This window comes from Ctenocephalides felis, unplaced genomic scaffold (assembly GCF_003426905.1).
Source record: "Ctenocephalides felis isolate EL2017-DRISC unplaced genomic scaffold, ASM342690v1 CF-g0.4_SCAFFOLD_01604, whole genome shotgun sequence".
NCBI classification, from domain to species: Eukaryota; Metazoa; Arthropoda; class Insecta; order Siphonaptera; family Pulicidae; genus Ctenocephalides; species Ctenocephalides felis.
The window spans coordinates 40,519,008-40,537,733 of NW_020537758.1; the positions used below are offsets into that span (position 1 = coordinate 40,519,008).

General features: G+C 28.2%; 2 protein-coding genes across 2 annotated transcripts; both read left to right on the forward strand.

Moving 5' to 3' along the window:
* Positions 1-388: 388 nt before the first annotated feature.
* On the forward strand, positions 389-2,669 carry LOC113373231 (GDP-fucose protein O-fucosyltransferase 1). The gene is made up of 3 exons (XM_026613534.1): positions 389-635; positions 820-1,266; positions 2,006-2,669. Exons 1-3 carry the CDS (start codon positions 509-511, stop codon positions 2,596-2,598), a joined length of 1,167 nt encoding a protein of 388 aa, XP_026469319.1. The 5' UTR covers positions 389-508; the 3' UTR covers positions 2,599-2,669.
* Positions 2,670-3,346: 677 nt separating this feature from the next.
* LOC113373232 lies at positions 3,347-5,001 on the forward strand. Its single transcript, XM_026613535.1, has one exon. The coding sequence runs from the start codon at positions 3,432-3,434 to the stop codon at positions 4,137-4,139; it is 708 nt and encodes a 235-aa protein (XP_026469320.1). The 5' UTR covers positions 3,347-3,431; the 3' UTR covers positions 4,140-5,001.
* The last annotated feature ends 13,725 nt before the right edge of the window (positions 5,002-18,726 follow it).

The following is an 18,726-nucleotide window of genomic DNA, read 5'->3' on the forward strand; positions in this document are numbered from 1 at the left end:
TACATATTTATATTATATCAGCCATAAATGAAATACATACAGTTTAAGAACAAGATACATTGAAATTTGTTTAATTTTAACAATGATAAATACATCCTATTTATTATGCATGCAGGAAGTGCTTTGAAGTTCATGGTAATATCTGATAATTGGTGAATAATATCACAATAATTTGATTGAAGAGGTCCATTATGAATGTAAGAAAAGTATTAATAAGATGAACGAAATTTTTACAGTTAAAAGAAATTGCATAAATTTTAAATCTCGCGGTAGTCCATTCAATCATATTCGACAAAGTTCACGTTAATATTGAAGTTGTCATTTAACAGGTGTTACTTCTAGGTTAGAAGAAATCGTTATTTTTATTGTTTATTAGGACCCTAATTAGGACTTTTGTGATAATTTGAATTTATTGTTAAAAAAAATCATTTTTAAAAATAATTTTGTGAAAAAATGTGAAGTATAGAAAAATATATGAAGTTTTGCGTAAGACTTCAGTTCGTTATTTATGGGAAAATTATTTGATGCCGAAAGAATGGAGTTATTGTCATTATTTATTTTTCTTCAACTTCACCTATCTATTTATACACTGGATATAGATGATCAAGGATATATTTTGTATTGCCCCTGCATGGGTTAGTATATTAAAAGGCGATATTACGCTTTGAATGAATTTGAAATGATAATACAAACATTTTCTGCATCATGCTAAGTGATTCTTAGTTTTACCTGCATATCAATATATGTGTGTGTGTCTTTATATGTATATATTCATATAGCAGGTAATTTTTATAATTTAATTCATGCATTATTTATCAGGACGATTTGGAAACCAAGCTGATCACTTCTTGGGTGCATTAGGTTTTGCTCATGGAATTAATAGAACTCTCGTCTTACCTCCTTGGGTGGAATATAGGTATGGCGAAACAAGATCAATACAAATTCCATTCAGTACATATTTTAAAGTGGAACCCCTTCTGGAGTATCATAAAGTAATTACAATGGAAGACTTTATGAGTCAATTTGCACCAACTCTATGGCCTCCTGAAAAACGTGTATCATTCTGTTATATGGCAAGAGGAAATTCTAATGGATGCAATGCTAAAGAAGGCAATCCCTTTGGTCCATTTTGGGATACTTTCAATGTTGATTTTGTTGATTCACAATTCTATGGACCATTAAACTATGATGTTTATAATCGTGGAATGGATTTTAAATGGAGGCAGAAGTATCCGGCAGGCGAATGGCCAGTGTTAGCATTTACTGGTAAGTAAAGTACCTTACGTGTGTTAATTTCTTGATTAAGTATTAGTTTTAACTGAGTAATTATTTTAATTAGATGTAATTTTATTTGATATAGTAGTTAATAAAGTTTTTTTTTGAATGCTATCACATATTATTTTTTTTTTGTTCAATATTAACAAAAAGGTTTAATGTTATGTTTGTTTTTTCTCTGTATTATATTTCCAAATCATTGCGATATGGTATTAATGTGTGGATTTTTTTTAGTAATGCTGAATCAACAAAAGTTTAATGCTTTATTCAGACATTGCTCGTTGTGTTCAGCAAATGTCTGCTGAAAACTAATAATAATTAAATCAAATTGTAATCAATAATTATATTCTAGTTTGCATATTAACATTATACAACTGCTTTAATCTTATTGCTAATACCTGCCTCAACGTATGCATTAAATTACAGTGAAAGCTTTTTTCAATGTTTTAGTTTCAGTTCCTCTTTTGTGGTTTTGCCATTTGAACCATTTATTATATGTAAGTTTGTTTCCATATGTGTATTTATTGCATTTAGTTACATTTTGCATGTTATTATCTATTAGTTATTGACAGTTGTTTTATCTATTAGTTATTAACAGTGTCAGAAGTATACTTGTTTTCTTGTAAGGTATGTATAACTATTATTAAAAATGAGTACGCTTTAGTGAATGAGGATGCTTTAGTATATTCAGCAGATTTTAAATGAAACAGTGTCTAATTATTGGTTTTAGGAGCCCCAGCTAGTTTTCCAGTTCAAATTGAAAATCGTGTCCTTCACAAATATCTGAAATGGAATGATAATATAACAGCCCAGGCTAACAATTTTATAAAAACCTCTTTACCGAAAGGAAGCTTTATCGGAATTCATTTAAGAAATGGCATGGATTGGATAAGAGCTTGTGAACATATAAAGCATAGCAATAATTTATTTGCTTCTCCTCAGTGTTTGGGGTATAGGAATGAAAAAGGAGTACCAACAATGGATATGTGTTTACCACCTACAGAACTAATCATTCGTCAACTAAAACGAGTTATAAAAAACTTTAAGGACAAATCTATAAAATCTGTATTTGTTGCTTCTGATAGCAATCATATGCTGACCGAATTGAATACGGCTTTGAAGCGCATGAAAGTTTCGGTATTCAAATTTGAGCGGCCTAATCCTCATGTGGAATTAGCGATTATGGGTCGTGCAAATTACTTTATAGGAAATTGCATTTCATCTTTCTCTGCATTTGTGAAACGTGAACGGGATTCTAAAGGTTTTCCATCTGGATTCTGGGCTTTTCCAACAGAGAAGAATATGATACATGAGGAATTATAATATATTCAACTTTATATGTATTTATATTAACCAGTATTATGATAATAAATGATTTGAGTGATGCTTCAAAAAAAGAGCCTTTATAAGTAATTTGTATTTTTGTATATATATACTTAGTGATAAATGAACTTTTAACTAACATTAATTTTCATATTGCGAGACTAATGGTTTTATGACTATAATTATTATCAGGCATTAGTAAATGATTTAGCGCAGAATCTTTTTGTGTTCTGTAGATAATATTCGGAGTGTTTTTGAGAAAACAGATTGCCTTAAATCTTCAAACATATGGCAAATGTTATCCAGTATTTTAGTATGCCACTGAAGGCCGCGATTCGAAAGAGACGGCACCAAAACAAATGACTTCCACAAAATTTTAGAATACTGAACACCTTTTGTTCGTTGTCGGACTATTAAAAAGTTTGAATGGCAAGCTTCGTTTGGAGATTTAAAGATTTGTAAGCGAAGTAATTCAGATTTCATGTATTTTAGCTCCGTAAAAGGCGTATAAATGTCGCTTACGTTCTGTGTGTAAAGTTATTGCGTCGTATTTTCTTCGGCGTTAGGCTTGTATTGGTTTGTACTACAATAATGGTTTACGTTCGCACGTGCGTCATATAGTACGTACACGTATTGAAGGACGAGCTGTGATTGGTCAGCGCTGCTTTGAATGTAGAACGTGACGTCACCGAACAGAGGTTATAAGTAGACGTGCAAACGGCGCGTTTCGTTCATTCGAGTTTTGGTCACGTACTAGTGTGGATCTGTGTGTAAGCCTAAAAAATTTTTTAAGTGTTAGTGTGTGACATTTCTTTGGATTAAACGTGTTTTCTATGACTAAAATGGCAACAGAAGCTCAAAGGTTAATCGGAATATCTTTGGCCAAGATTGCTCAATCTAGGGTTCATCGTGGCGGTGTAAGCCTGCACAAGAATTTGTTAGTGGCGACAGTATTGCAGAAGGCTCGGTACATCTTCATGAAAGAGGCTTACCACATGGTTCACGGAGGACCCTATGGACTCGCAACTCATATTCAGACTCATTTGTACGCTCCACCGGTAGAAGTTGAGGAGGAGGACGATTCTTTATTGACCAGTGAGGAGAATTCTCCGTGTGACTTGGCCAGGCCGACGTACTTAGACCTTGACAAAGCGGCCGCTCAGGCTACTAAGCGGAGACGAGCGGTTACCGAATGGGAAACCGAAGAAGCAGTATTGTCCATTCTTCCGAAACGGACGCGCCAGGACTCGTCTGATGACGATTCAGATAATGATTCCGTCTTTCTGGATGATGAAGCATCCTTGTTTTCCCAGAGCGTGTCTCGGGACGCAGAAGAAGACCAACAGTCAGCCCTCGACTCCTCCCATTCACCTGCCGGAAGCGGCATGGAAATCGATCGGATTACTTCCCTAGTGTCGATTTTTGGATTTGGCGGGAAACTGGCCAGATCCGTTTCAACTCCCGATCTCTGTTCGGCCCAAGCCTTAGACCATCCTGCAGACTCAATAACGCAGAGGCCGTTTATAGCGATGACTGTTTAACTTATTATGTTCAATTATTTATGCATATACTTATATAAATCAATAATTCTATTAAAGAGAAATATTTCGGTTGTGCCGTTGTGCATTGGTGTTTGTGAGAAAATTACACGATCTCGGTATATAGTTGAATTAAACGTTTCATAGATAGTTAATTATCTTTTCTGTTTGTGTTGATACGTCATTCACCGGATAACATTTCCAATTTATCCATAATTTTTGCTTTAGTGATGAATTAGCTAATGTTTTCCTGAGTATGCATAAGCACCATTGCATATCATGAACACCAGTTCAGTGCGCTGACTATACTAAAATGTGATAACTGCAATTTTTTATAAAGAGACAATTTACGATATGTGGACGTTTTTATACTTATTTGCTGCCCATAGTTTATTTTATATATTCTTTTATCACTGAAGATACTTAGTATTATGATGTTTTGTAAATAGTCAAAAAGCACAAATATTTTAATAGGTGCCATTTTGGTGTTATTAGACTAATTTATTGTGAAAATGTGTAAATAGAAAATTTAATATATTCAAATTTTTAGACTGATATGATTATGAGGTTTCACATGCAAATAAAGTACAATGTTATCAAAATTTTAATAGGAAATATTTGTGCTTGCCTATACTTGTAAGTGGCATATTGATATTGTTTATTGCTTATCTCAATTTTTAATTATTACGCAGATGTACTTAGAGTACTTACATGATTATAATGCGCATTAGAAAGTTTGTTTTGATATCAGTATGTTTCTTACAAAATTGCAGCTAAATATTGTATTTGTAAATATTGTAAACAAGTTTAAACTCCGTTTTAGGAGTCTGTACATTATTTGTAAATATAAAGTACAATTTTATGATAAATATGCTTTTTAATCCTTACGTAATAATTCAACAGATTGTTCAGAATCCCAGAAGATATTTTTTATATCTGAATAAAAATTATCCTTTTTAAGTTTGATATTTGAAAATTGTAGATTGCTTTAAATATTTTTTCTTAAATTACAATTACAATTTAATGTTTAACATTGCAATCTACATTGTAAGTTCATCCTTTCAATTTTTTATCATGTACCACAACACAACAGTAATTTATTAGTTTTTATTTCAGAAGTAATGTTTACTTTTTTTCCCCTTCATATACTTTGCATACAATATTCTAGATACAAACAAAAATAAATATTTTTGAACAAAACTACTGCAATTATTCTAGAAGTTTACCTAGAAGATTTCAAGCTAGGTTGCAGAAATAATAAACTTTTACACCTTTTAAACCTACAATTTTATTGTTCTTGGAACCAGTATAGGTTACAATTAGAATTCAAACACGATACTACTTACAGGTAATATTGTAATTGTTAATGTATCACATCGTAATATTGTAAGTGTATTTAGTATCACATCGTTCCTCAATTTTACGCAGATTACTTAACTTTTGACAAAATGAAAATTTGAAAAAAAGGATCCGTTTTTTACCACTTTCTTTTTTGAGTTTCAATTTTTTTTTTAAAAATGGTATAAATTAAAATTTGATGGGGAGGCTATTATATCTCTGAGAAAAGTCGATAAAGAAGATTTTTCTAAAATTTTAAGTAAATCGGTTCAATAGATCCGATAAAGTATTAAAAAAGATAGTTTTGAATAAAACTCGTTTAGGAAATAAAAGAGGATTATCATGGTCAAACAGGTGTATATTCGGAAATAATTTAAATTTTTTAAATCCCTCTGAAAAAACAGAAAAAACTATTTTTTTTGAACTCCTGCACTAGAACCTAGTCAACCCCTTTGGGTGACATTATATTGGTTTCTGTAATAATTTAATAAAAATACTACATATTATAATATTGTTTCTTCATGTTAAAGAAAAATGATTCAAATTACATCAACAAATAAATTAACTCAACAATTTTTTTTTAAAGGGTTAACATGGTTAACCCTAATGTTATTCATCGCAAGTACTTCCAAATTGTCGACAGACTAAATTTCACATTCGTATTGTTATAAACACACCTGAAGATTTTTTATGATGTGTGGATTATATTGCTTTAAATATAATTTTTAAAATATTATTTTTAAATAGAAAACGAAACTAATATAGTTAAGGTACCCACAAGAGTAATGTAAATAAGATAAGGGCGGTCGTCATGTAATTTGATTATATATAAAATGATAATTTTTTTAAAATATTGCCAAAAATTCAATCGTTTTTTATATATACACATATAAAATATAGAAATCTGATCGAATGAAAGAAATCCAGCATTATATCAACAAATCAATACAATGGACGCCCCTACTTACATATCTTACACCCATCCCTTCGTCTGTGTCCAATATTCAAAATATTCGAATACAATATTGGAACAGGGTTGAAATAGATGTAATAGAAAATGTATATAGTTGAATTTATAATACCACTATAATTCTTTGAGTAATTTAGTTCAACAGTGTGAATATTTTGATTCAGTTATGAATATTTTAATTATATAAATCCAAAACGAATGAATATTTTTTAAATTTAATTACAATCTACTCATAACTAATAATTCTTTTTTTTATTAAGCAATAATATATTATATTATCGATTTTATTAATCAATTTGAACTGAATTTTGACTATATACTTGAAAAATGGATTTTATTTTTACTTTAAAATAATATGACTTTGTTTATTTCGGTAATGATTTCAATATAAGTTGATGAAATATAGAAGATGATGCACAATTATTCTATTTTTCGAATAATGTGCCAAGTGTCGATGATTACAAGAAATTTTTTATTGGAATATCTGAACATCATCTTGAAAAGTACTAATACTCAAAAGTAATTATTTTAATAAAACTTTATATTTAGGTTCTTGTTAGTACAATATTATATTGTCTCTTATTTTAAGACGTCAATATATGAGGTTTTATAATTTACTTGAAGATTAAAAAAAATGTTTAAAGGATATTTATTTTTTTTACTTATTTGGTACTAATGCATAATATTTTTCATAATTTAACTTAGCTAATGCTAACGTAATACTAATATTTAGTTTTTTAGATATTGTTATTCTTAGTTTCCCAGAAATTTTGCAAAAGTTTTAATAATTTTTACTACAATATATGATATTCATTATATCATATGCATGTTTATTAGCATTTGTTCACAAATTTTCTGTTCTATCTGAACGGATGAATATTACCCGATAACTTTTGAGTGTTAATTAATAAGATAAATAATTGTGTTCTCAGACAAAACTGAAATGCTTCACAGTTTTTCGTAGTATTAAAATATCATACGATTTCGTCGGAAATGACATAGTTAATTATATTAATTTATATGACTAATATAGATTTATGCGTAAAATACGACACGACACAGCATGCAGACTGGTCGTAATAATTTTATAATAACAAATTTAATTATTATTATGTGTGCCAATTATTGTAAATAATTGTTTATTTTCTGTTAATAATTGTCTTATACAAAATTTGAAATTACACGAAAAGAATAAAAAAATACTACTGGTAAAAATAAACTTTTTTAATCCAGATTCTATATTTTTATACAAAAACAATGAGCAGAGATTGCTAACAAGACACACAAAAAATACAATTGTGATCAGAAGAAATAGAAAATGAAATAATTTTTCCTGAAGTTTTCAATTAAAAGCTCTTGGCTACTAGGAACATGTATTAACTGGTCATCAATAAATAGATTGAAAGACGGAACATTGTCCTTTCCCCTACATTTTTAGTACAATGAATGACTCATGATCAAAAATGCCTTCACATAGTTATTCGTCATCGATGCACTGTTGTCGGTAATTTTAGAAATATTAGTCAGATAGGATATGTAACGGATAGAAACCTTTTGGGAGATGACTGTATTATTTATTTAAAAAAAAGATAAGGAACAAAATACAGAAATGATTTCGCAGGGGTAAATTCAGAAAGTCAACTCGTTTAATATGCGCCAATAACGCTGTTATTTATTTTATTATATTACGAATTTTTACGAATTTTTATCCAACTATGGCCTTCTGTTATATATATATATTAAAAATATAAACGTGGTGATCGTAAAAAAATATCATGAGTATAATACTCATGAGCTTTTAAGTACAGCCTAGAGATTTGGCCAAACTGACCATTTTTCGGTTATTACGGTTGATTTTCATTAATTTTGTTTATTGAAACTTTGGAACGGTAAGTATATTTCTAGGACCATAGCCGAAAATAAAAACGCAATTGCCCTAAGTTTTTAACAATTAAGACTTTTTGTTGAACTATGAACTTAAAATTTTCAAGATTGGTCGACTTTAAGACCCTCATTTAAAAAAATGTACTAAAGTATGTTGGCAAGTTCCATCCATAGTTTACACATTTAATCAGCATTGTAAATTGGTGAAAAATTGAAAGACAAAATAACATGATCTAGCAACAGCTAGTGCATTTTATTCACAATCAGTAGTTTCCAAATAATTAAAGACAACATTATAATACAGCTATACAAAATTTTATAGTTATACAAAATACTTGGATACTGAATTGGAACAGGGTTGAAATAGATGTAATGGAAAATTTATATAATTTTATAATTGATACTGGATACTGATTAAGTGGGCAAATAATTTGAGAAATTAATTGAAAAAAATCTGCAATATTATATGAAGCTAATTCTTTAAAAAATTACCAAAGGCAGGCACGGAACCCAAAAACGTTTATGGTAATCTGGTTTAAATTGAAAAATAATGATTCATTTAATAAATATATTGTAGCGTCAAATGTTAAATACTTCTACGATAGGGATGTAATTTTTGAATATATGAAAATTATTGTCATTACTGCTCCAATTTTTAAAATTATTGTAATTACTGCGTTTATTTATGATTGCTAAATAAGTTATCCTTTTAAAGTAAATTCAATTTAAAGGATTTATTTTTCGATAAATCTGTTGATAAAATATTGTATAGAATTGTAGAGTCCCATGTTTATGTTGCACATGTAGGCACGCGTTCAACAGATGAATTTTTGAGAATGCAAATTGTATTTGCGGCAGCCAGATGCTTTCGAGATTCTAGCAGCTGTCGTTGATGTCGTGCTTCATTTTCGGACAAAACTAAATTGAAGAATTGGATCATTATTTTATACTTGTAAACAAAATTTAGATTCAATTAGTTTGCCTTTTAATTGACTCATAGTGGATTATAATGGGTTTTGTGCTCATTTCGAATGCCATCTTTCGAATCGCCTCTCGTGGGTATAATTGCATGTATATAATAAAAATGTCAACAAATATTTCGAATAATTAATTAGTTATATCTGGATTGGACAACTGCTGGGTTGCCATCCATTCAAAAATCCATATATAATAAAGTCAAAACAATTACTGAATGTCCTAAGTGTTACAGATTGTAATTGAAATGTACAAGAAAAAAAATCCGAACCAATGTATAGAATGATATTAATTTTCAAAGAGTTCTTATTCTTCTTAAATTACTTTTAATGCATCTAATATAAGATGTTATTTACATTAGGTACGATTACTGAAATCCAAGTAATTATCTGGTTTTGCATGGTGATTTTACCATACTGGGTTCACTCAAAGTATATTATAATATAATCATATATGATTTAATTATTAATTATCATACTAAACTATTAACATTAAATTTTAGGTAATGCAATTACTATCCGACTGACTCACTTATTTTGAAATGTTTCCCAAATACATAGCTAAATATCATGGTACTGAGTAATACTACATGAGGACTAATGAGTAATATTACGATTTTTATGTATTGTAATTTATTAGTATTACATTGTCCACAGTTATCATATGTTATATTTTTAAGTTATATTTAACTTAAAAAAAACTAATTCAATTAAATAATCTAATAATAATAATAGTCATAGTTTGTCATCACTGCAACAAATTTATCAAATTTTTCTGATCGCTTGAAAAACACTACTATTTACTAATTTATTGCTTTACTAATGCAACTAATTAACTAATAATACTAATAGTCAGAGCTTGCCATCACTGGAACAGAAATTGTCAATATTTCAGAACGTTTACGCTGTTATAAACCTGATTTTGAAACATTACTATTTTGACAAGATATTTTTTTTACTAAATAATTACCTAAAAAACTATAAGTTTTATCGTGTTTCATCGAAAGTTGGATCGTTAGGTTAACAAAATCAACATCTTGCAACTTTAGTTATGTTGCCATAATATCGTTATGACTTGTTGATCTAATCATTGATTTAAACTAAAATAAGATATCTGAAAATGCCCAATAAAACATTAATATCTTATATATTTTTCTGTTTTTATTAAAAAATAACTAACATTTAATTCCATTCAAAAATAATTAATGTAACATTTCAGAGAGCATTAAACCAAACAAATAACCCAAAATTTATTTTACTATATTTAGACATTCGAATCATAAGTTTTAATTGTATGATATGATCGTTTTAACCACATTTAGCAAATTATGACTATTTTTTGCTTATGAAATGATATTAAAATCAGTAATATTGTATCATCTGGTCGTTTATCAGCAGACTGAAACATTTTTAACAACGAATAATTGATAAGATAAGTTTGTGCTGTGGAAACAATTATTGATCAGACATTTATTTAGTGATAAGAATGATGATTTCATTTTGCACTTATATAATGCACTAGAATCTATCTATCATAGTATTGATACACGTTTTTTTTAATTTTTTTTCAATGCTCTTACTAGAGCATTTAGCTAGTTACCATGTTATTAATATTTTTTATGAGTAAATAAATTTACTGATGATATTGGGTATTTTTTTGAAAACACCGATAGCAATTTTTATTTATTGATTAAGAAGTTAAGAAATTACATTTTAAATGGGGAAATTAATAATTAAATGAGTAAAGCCAACGAGTAAGGGCTCTATATTACCTACAATTTTTATTTTTATAATCAAAATTGATTAGTTTTTTATGTTTTATTAGCACTTCGATGTACTTTGGTATCAGTTCAATATTTTTTGTTTTAGTCATTTCAGTTATAATTTAGTTAGATCAAAGTCTACACATAACTTTATAGTAAATATGTTCTAGTTCTAGTACCTCTTATTAAATGATTATATTCTGGCGTAAATAAATAACTTCACAGTTATTAGATCTGCTATGCACCTTTCAATTAACTTCTTTAAATATCATTATACTCATTATGATTGTCACTTAAGTGGTATACTTTATTGTTATTTTTATCTTCAATTTGCATGTCAAATATGATTGTTAATATTATATGCAGTCAAAACATTCCATATAATTGAGACTTTGCCATATGGAGTAATTTTTTTATTATTTTATAGTTTTCTACTAAAACTTGGTTTCTAACGGTTACGATATTAATTCGCATTTGTGTGATGCCTTACAATCCCGCTACCTGTTAAAATACATATGGACGACAGTACTATACATTTATTACTTCTACTTGCAGATTGAAACAGGCATGGCCAACTTATGCTGAAAATAAATTGATTTAGTATTGCCAAAAACACCAATATGAAAAAGGAGTGGAGCCTTTTGTCTGCAAAATCTTTCGAGGTAACGTACTTTTTAAATTTGCCTGAAAATTATATTCATTATACCTTTATTGAATTTGTCCAAATTAAGATGTTGAATTCATGTGTGCAATTTTTTGCCCTGTTACTAAGTTGATTCTAAATTATTCAACTTTTTATATTAGAAATCTTAGACACATAAGAATATGAATTTGTTCTATACAAAGTAGAGTGACAAAATAGTAGTTATTTTTGTAAATCTATATATGGGTCTGATATTAGTTAATGATCATTGAATGTTTATAGACTCACAGATAATACATAAATTGCACCTGGAAAGGATGCATAGAGACGATTGTTAGTTGATCTATAATAGCAAATAAAAAAAACTATCTCTCAGCGAAGCTGGATTAAAGCAAGTTTGCTTACATTTTGAAAATCTTCTTATCTTATTGCTAGAAAATTTTATTAGTTTATGCTCAATCATTTATATAGAGTAGGCATAACGGCACCTGGTTGTCCTAACATATTCCACATAGAAACTTTTAATCTCGAAAACAATATTAGACTTTAAGCGTTGATAATATATATTAGTAGGCACAAATAAATACACCAGTACAATTTCAGGTTCGAATAAATTGAAAAAAAAATGTGGGTCGCCAAAAAAGTCAAATTTTAAATTAATAACGCTTGATATGGGTAATGGACGCCTTCTTGTTTGCTCAGTATTACTATTTTCTGAGAGTATGCTGATTACTTACGAGCGCGATTTGAGAAAACCACTGGGTTGCCTTCTAATAACAATTGGTTCTGATACTCATTCAAAAATATAAAAAGTATTAAAACGCATATTGCCTTCTATCATTTTTATTGTACTAGCTACACTTGTTTCTTCTTTATTATAGAACAGACATATCGGTTTGTTTTATGTCATTTCTTTTTAAAATCAGGAAAAATATTGAAAAATTATCTCATATTCCATAATAATAACTAGTACCAAAGAAAATTGCTGAAAAAAGTTGGCCTAAGCAATCATATTGTTCATATATTATTAGTTAACCGAATCATGAGCCTAAAGGGACGTCCATTAATCACGTGATCGATTTTTTAAGGATTTTTGGAGCTCCCTTTAAGAATTTTTGGCGATATTCAAAATCACCCCCCCACCAAACATCACGTATATTTTTAGTTACGAGAAAAAAATGTATTTTTTTTTTTATTGTTAGGATTTTTAAAGAAAATCGAACTAGACCCCTCACAGGTAAAAACCTCACGTTATTATTATTATTGACAAGAGCATGAAATAATATCTATTATTATTGATTACGGCTTGCTTATGAATAAATAAATAAATAAATAAATAAATATTAATGGAAGTGCTTTAATGTGGCTGGCAGTACAGGATGGTATACCCACATGATCAAGGCATTGTCTTAACTCAAGCAGATTTATTTGAGGGCTGTTCGTTAGTCACGTGAGGCTTTTTTTACCTGTATTAAAAAAGAAATCTTAAATTTTTCCAACAAAAAAAAAAAATCCAAAAATTATACGATTTTTTATATGTAGGTACTAAAAGACACGTTATGCTGGGTGCGGGGAGAAAAAGGTTCAAAAATCCTTAAAAATCTATCACATGGGTAATTGACATCCTTTTGTTTGCACAGTAAGTATTCGAAATTCGAATGATTTAATGCGTATTCTATTTGAAACCATCTTCTAGTGGCAAAGTTGATAGATTGGAGAATATGCTGGTTATTTACGAGCGCGACATCACTGCTACACATATTCACCATTTCGATGTTTTCCGCGTAATACAACGTCCTATGCTAAAACGTGTTCTGCGCATGTTTGGTTGTGATTTATACCGTTTGTATAGGTGACTATACCACTACTAAATCGTTAGACCGATATGTGTTTGACTCGATTTGACTGTATTTGACCGAATCTTGACGGTATAGGTGTTCTACACCGCGCTCTGCTCGCGAGTTCAACGCTCTACCTATGGGAATGCCTTGAGATCGCCGGAACGACCGATCGCCGGACAAATGACTGGAGACGAAATCGCGCTGTTTTGTAATTATTATTACTTTTATTTTATTCATTTTATTTATAATTATATATGTAAATATTCATAATCGGACGAAGCTTAGCAAAAGTGTTTACAACATGTTTACATTAGGTGTTTATAGTAAAATACAACTCTAGCTTAGTTGTATTGCTATTGCAAACTGGAACTGGAATTGGAATTGCTGCTTAATACACAAATAACAGACGAATAAAATGATTCAGTTCAAAATCCGAAAAGTGTGATAATTGTAACATAATTTCAATTATTTAATTTTTTAAGTATTTGCACAACTTTAAATTTTTGAGAAAAAAGTTCTAATTTACAATTTTCTTTTAATATATTGATTTTCTTGATATTGAACAATTTGTAGATTTTGAAAAAAAGTTAGAAAAATATCTAATTATTTCGAAATTTGCGATTTAAAAAAACTATTATTCGAAAATTGCAATATCGATACAGAATCTGAAAATTTAGTTATTTCTTATTATGTTGACAAATAAACATTTATTTCTTACTTACTTTTATTTTGCCATTTTGAGTTCAAATTATTAATAAATTTGATAAACCTTATTTGGTTTTAAATATTATTTATTTGGCTTTAAATGTTTAATAATGCTATAAAATCTAATGCTAAACGTTGAGAAATTTATAAAAAGAACCAAACCGACAAATAAATCGGTAAATCGGAGGTCCATGGCAAAGCACAAGGGGTCAATGATTCAATAAAGTTTGAAAACCTGTGGATTAGATTTGTTCAATTTTTTCTTTTGAATATTAGAATCAAATAATTAGAGATATAAGTTTCGAAAAGATTCAATATTAGTCCGGAATCTAAAAAAACTTAGCTAATTCTTGTTGTGTAAATGGTGATAATTAAACACTTGACTTTTTATTTACATAATTTTGCCATTTTAAATTCAATTAATAAATGTATAATAATAACATGAATTTTGGCTTTAAATGTTTAATATTGCTATAAAATCCAATCCTAAACGTTAGCACAGTGAGAAATTCATAAAAAAAAACAAACTGGAAAAATAAATCGGAAAATCGGAGGTCCATATCAAAGCACAAGGGGTGGATCAACGATACAAAAAAATTTGGAAACCTGTGGTTTAGTTTTGTTTCACTTTTTCTTTTAAATATCAGAATCAAATCATTTTTTTTTCAAGATTTTCCAAAATAATCAGTAGGTATCTTGTAAAGTATAAATATATAAAAAATATATTTGATTTTTTGAGAGATTTATAACTTTGCTTTGTTCTTTTAGACAAAAATTATTATATAAAAGAAACTTTTTGAAAAAGTTTAAACATTCTGAACATACTAAATGCAAAGTTATAATTATATATATATATATATATATATATATATATATATATATTAAAAGTTTTATCATTTAACCTAATCAAGAGACCTAAATAAATTATGTCTTCACTCTCAAATTGTATCCGCAAATTTATATTATTGTCGTTTTTTATGTATTATACAGTTATATTCATACAGTGTCATACAAACACTAGGAAAATTTATTGTTTGAGTGAATATGTATGAATTTATCGAGATTTCTAATACGGCGTGATTTCTCAAAATGAGTCCACTTGATCCGAACACATTATGTTCGGTCAGATAAAACTATAGAAAGAGCGCTGATGTTAATTTCAGAATAAGAAATAATACATTCATTTTAAGTAATTAGTTTATGAGTACAAGGTATTTATTAATTTTAAGAATTCGGGAATTATTTGCTAGATCTCTATTATTAACACCCGGACCTCCAATCACTGGGTTGACATCCGACTTAGACTTCTTGCTCCACTAAATTTTTTGGATGATATTCCAAATCAGGCCCAGATACAAAGATCTCAATTATTATTGAATAGCTAAATAGTTATTATTAGAATTATCTTCATTTATCAGGACGTTTATGCAACTTGTTTTAAGGTAAAATGACTTCATTTAAAATTGTATCCAAAAACAAACAAATAATTTTTGCAAATACATATTGATACAATTTGTATTAATCCTGTCGCTCATTTATATTAGAATCTGGAGTAATAAAAATATTAATTTGTTGAAAATACTTTTTGCCAAATTTTCGTAAATAAAAATATTATTAGAACTTTATGTTTAAATTTATGTCTAAATTTTACTGACAATATTATTATAATATTTTATATGTGCTTTCAAGTCATCTATATTATTTTACTTAAATTACTTGCTATTTCTTTGATAGGAATAATGCTAAAATAATCAATGCAAATACACGTGACTCAAGCAAACATTATTTAAATAATCTTATCTTCTATTTATAAAAGCCATACAATGAACTGAACGAATAGTTAATCTTTAAGTATATAAATAACTCATTGTAAGTGTTAAGATTTGCATGATTTTTATTATCTTGTCTTGGGTACATGTGTCTGAAGTGGAGTGAATTGTTATAAAGAGTTTTAATTCAGAATTCAAAAATTGATTGTGATGTTAACTATAAATACAAAAAAAATATAATAAAAATGTATGAGATCGTTTAATTTCTTTCATTAATTTTATTTATATATGGTTATCATATATTATTATAAATTATTATATTATATATATATATATATATATATATATATATATATATATATATATATATATATATAAATATATATATATATATATATATATATATGCATAATAATATTTTTGTTTTAAAAAATTGGTGCTTACTCTGCAATATCGAAGTTGCATGAACTTTCAACAATAGATTGATCAAAAGGCGAGGTTTAATTTTAACTAGCTGTAAGTGGAATTCTGTCTTAAGGCAATTAGGGCATCGTGCCTTAAGGCAAATTGCTGGAACTTCCCGTACCAAAAATTATTATTTTTTTTTAAAACGATTAACATTTTTGAAAAAAAATTACTTTGAAAAAATAAGATTTTTGAGAAACTATAAATTGGACAAAAAATTAGTTTTTTTTGAAAAAAAAAAATTTTTTTTAAAAAATTTTTTTTCGAAAAAAATTTTTTTTTTTGGAAAAAAAAATTTTTTTTTCTTTATTTTGACATATTGTGGAAGATCTGAACTTTTTTTTCAAAGCAATCGTACTGCTTTAACTACATAGGGACAAAATATAAAGCGCGTAAGCGCCGCGTCGCTGTCTAACGCCTAAGCATTGGTACGGAACCGATAGGAATGTTAACAAAATGTATACTTATTGTTAAAATCTCTATAAAATGTCTGATAATTTGATGTGCATATGTCTAATGATCATTTTTGACCGTCAAATGGCTCATTTTTTTTACTTTTTCCTCTATATCTCCGAAACCACTGGACCTACCTTTATGAAAGTTGTATCGATTCTTCATCTTGTCAAATACAAATAAAATGTTTTTTGAATTATTAAAATCGGGACGCTCCGTTCTCTTAAAAACTGAGTTACCGTTTTCGGAACTTTTTGCCCCGTATCTTCGGAACGGCTTGACCTGCCTTTGCCAAAAACTAATCAGCACGTCTCCTTATCAATACGGATCGAATGTTTTTTAAATTATTCAAATCGGTTGATCCGTGTTCCCGAAATCGTCGACGAAAATTTGTATCCGCACATACATACACACACATACATACATACATACACACACACACACACACACACATACACACACACACACACACATACATCCATTTTTTCTAAGGTATGTCAAAATGTTCAGAAACCTCTGAAACGTAAAGATATATAAAAATTTTCATTTTCGATTTTTTTGCGATTACTATAACTTGCCCTACGGGAAGTTAAAAAATAAATAAGTTACTGATATCATTTAAATAAACTAGATTTATAAACAAATTAGGGTTTTCTTGTCATTATTTTAATTTTTATAATCAGCAGAATGGCACACTCATGTATGTAGAATAGTTTTTCAATTTTTGTTATTCGAAATCGAATACTAAGGATGAAAAATTTTCATCCAACTCATGAAATTGTTCGAACAATCATCTCTTAATATGAAATTATTTTAAAATAAATTATCAAGCGAAAGTGGAAATGTTCGTTCTCAAACAAGCAATTACCTCTTATAATTCTTGTGTCAATCAAAGTATTTTAAATTGACTTGAAATGCCAACAAAATATTCAATAACTAACAAATGTTCAGGCAAAAACGAAAACTTTCCTTTCGAGGTGTTAATTACAATTAAAAAATTAATTATAATTTTGATAATTTAGATTTTTTTTCAATTATTTCGAAGAAAATACTAAAAAACAAGTTTTATATTCATAAGTTAAACATAATAAACTTTAAATATTTTAATCTTTAAATTTTTATTGCGATATATAGGTGTTACTATTATTTTACTGACATTATTAGTAAATAATATCATCAAATTATTTCTCAAATTCTTAAAGTTATGGGTTAATTATAAAAACAAATTGAATTATTAATATGCATAGGATATAGGATAAATTTAATTTGCAGAAAAAGCTCGGAGTATTGGTGTGCTGTTTTCATCGTATTTATATAAATGTTATTTTCATTACATTTAATCATGTAATTCATTATATATTACATGTATTATGTAATTTAACACTTCAGACATTCATAACTTCAGAATTTTTTCTGACATGGGCCTTTATCAGACAATTTAGTTAAAAATGTATCAACAAAACTTAATATATAAAAAATGGGTTTTTTGCCAAAATTGTTGTAAAAATACTATTTTTTATGTCACACATATATGACTTAGATGGCCCTATATTAAAACTTTTTTTCTCCTTTTAGACATGTTTGAGATGGCTTATGTAGAACTAGCCTCAGATACATGTGACTGACATGGCGATTAAGGTGTTACAGACCCAATTTTCATTTTGCAGCTTTAATTTTATTATTATTAACTAACTATCTGCCTATTTGCCTATCTGTTTATATTTTTTTCTATAATATTTTCCTGATTGTGTGTCTGTCTGCGTTTTGTTAAGAGGTGATTGTACT